The 999-nt window shown below is 61.1% G+C and overlaps 1 protein-coding gene across 1 annotated transcript; it reads right to left on the reverse strand.

The window, feature by feature from the left end:
- Positions 1 to 371: 371 nt before the first annotated feature.
- On the reverse strand, positions 372 to 943 carry EMIHUDRAFT_247701 (hypothetical protein; the record flags this gene model as incomplete). The annotated part of the gene is made up of 4 exons (XM_005764323.1): positions 372 to 384; positions 550 to 677; positions 736 to 760; positions 834 to 943. The coding sequence occupies 4 exons, from the start codon at positions 941 to 943 to the stop codon at positions 372 to 374; spliced, it is 276 nt and encodes a 91-aa protein (XP_005764380.1).
- Positions 944 to 999: the final 56 nt, after the last annotated feature.

The raw sequence follows: 999 nt of genomic DNA on the forward strand, positions 1-999 counted from the left end.
CTTTTTTGGGCATTTTCTGCTTGCTGACCGCTGAACAACAGTAACAACAGTAACAAACAGTAACAGCATGAGCTGGGGTGAACACTTGAACAACGTTAAGGATTTCACCCAACACTAGCGCAACTGTTAGGCCCAAAGTTAATGTTAAACAGCTCTAGTCGCGAGCTCGCGAGGGTCGCCCCCCCTTGCGCTTGCCCCACCAGTGCTTGTGTGTGTGGTGAAGTTTTAGTTTACCTGACCTTACCTTAGTTAGCCTGTTACCTCGTCGCGCCTTGCTGCTTGCACGTGCGCGTGGTCCGCGGGGGATGCCGGGGGCACAGGCCAGAGCGCAGAGGCCACCCAGGTCCCAGCCCCCACTGCCCACATCCCACTTACCGCCACAGCCTGCTCGGACAGCACTCAGCAGGAAGCTTCGAGGTAGTTCTACCCCTAGTTGGGGATTGGGGTCATGGCGGGCGGAAAGCGGCGGCGACGGGGCCCATCACGTATAGAAGCCGTCGAGGACCCCCGATCAACACACAATAACGCAAGGTAACTAGTAAAAACGACCTCTCGCACGACATAAACAAACGATCTGCGAGACCGGGCCGCTGGTCTCTTGAAATTGCTCTCACACGGAGTGACATTCCCATCGCGTGCGTGACGTGCCGACCCGCAGAGTTTGGCCAACGCGCGTCCTGCCGGGCCCCCGCGAAAGGGCGCGCAACAATCAGGCGCCGCCGCGCGGCGTGAAACCCAAGCGTTCCCGTCGCTGTTGGGCCTGCCTCACCGCGAGCGGGCTTCCTTAGAGACCGCCTCGCGCCAAGTCTCGAGCCCCTCAGAAGATCTCAAACAGCCCCGCCGCGCCCATGCCGCCGCCAATACACATGGTGACGACCGCGCTCTTTGCGCCGCGGCGCTTGCCCTCGAGGAGGGCGTGGCCGACCATCCGCGAGCCCGTCATGCCAAAGGGGTGGCCGATCGCGATGCTGCCGCCGTTGACGTTGGTCTTGGCGTGGT

This window comes from Emiliania huxleyi (genome assembly GCF_000372725.1).
Source record: "Emiliania huxleyi CCMP1516 unplaced genomic scaffold EMIHUscaffold_599, whole genome shotgun sequence".
Lineage (NCBI taxonomy): Eukaryota > Haptophyta > Isochrysidales > Noelaerhabdaceae > Emiliania > Emiliania huxleyi.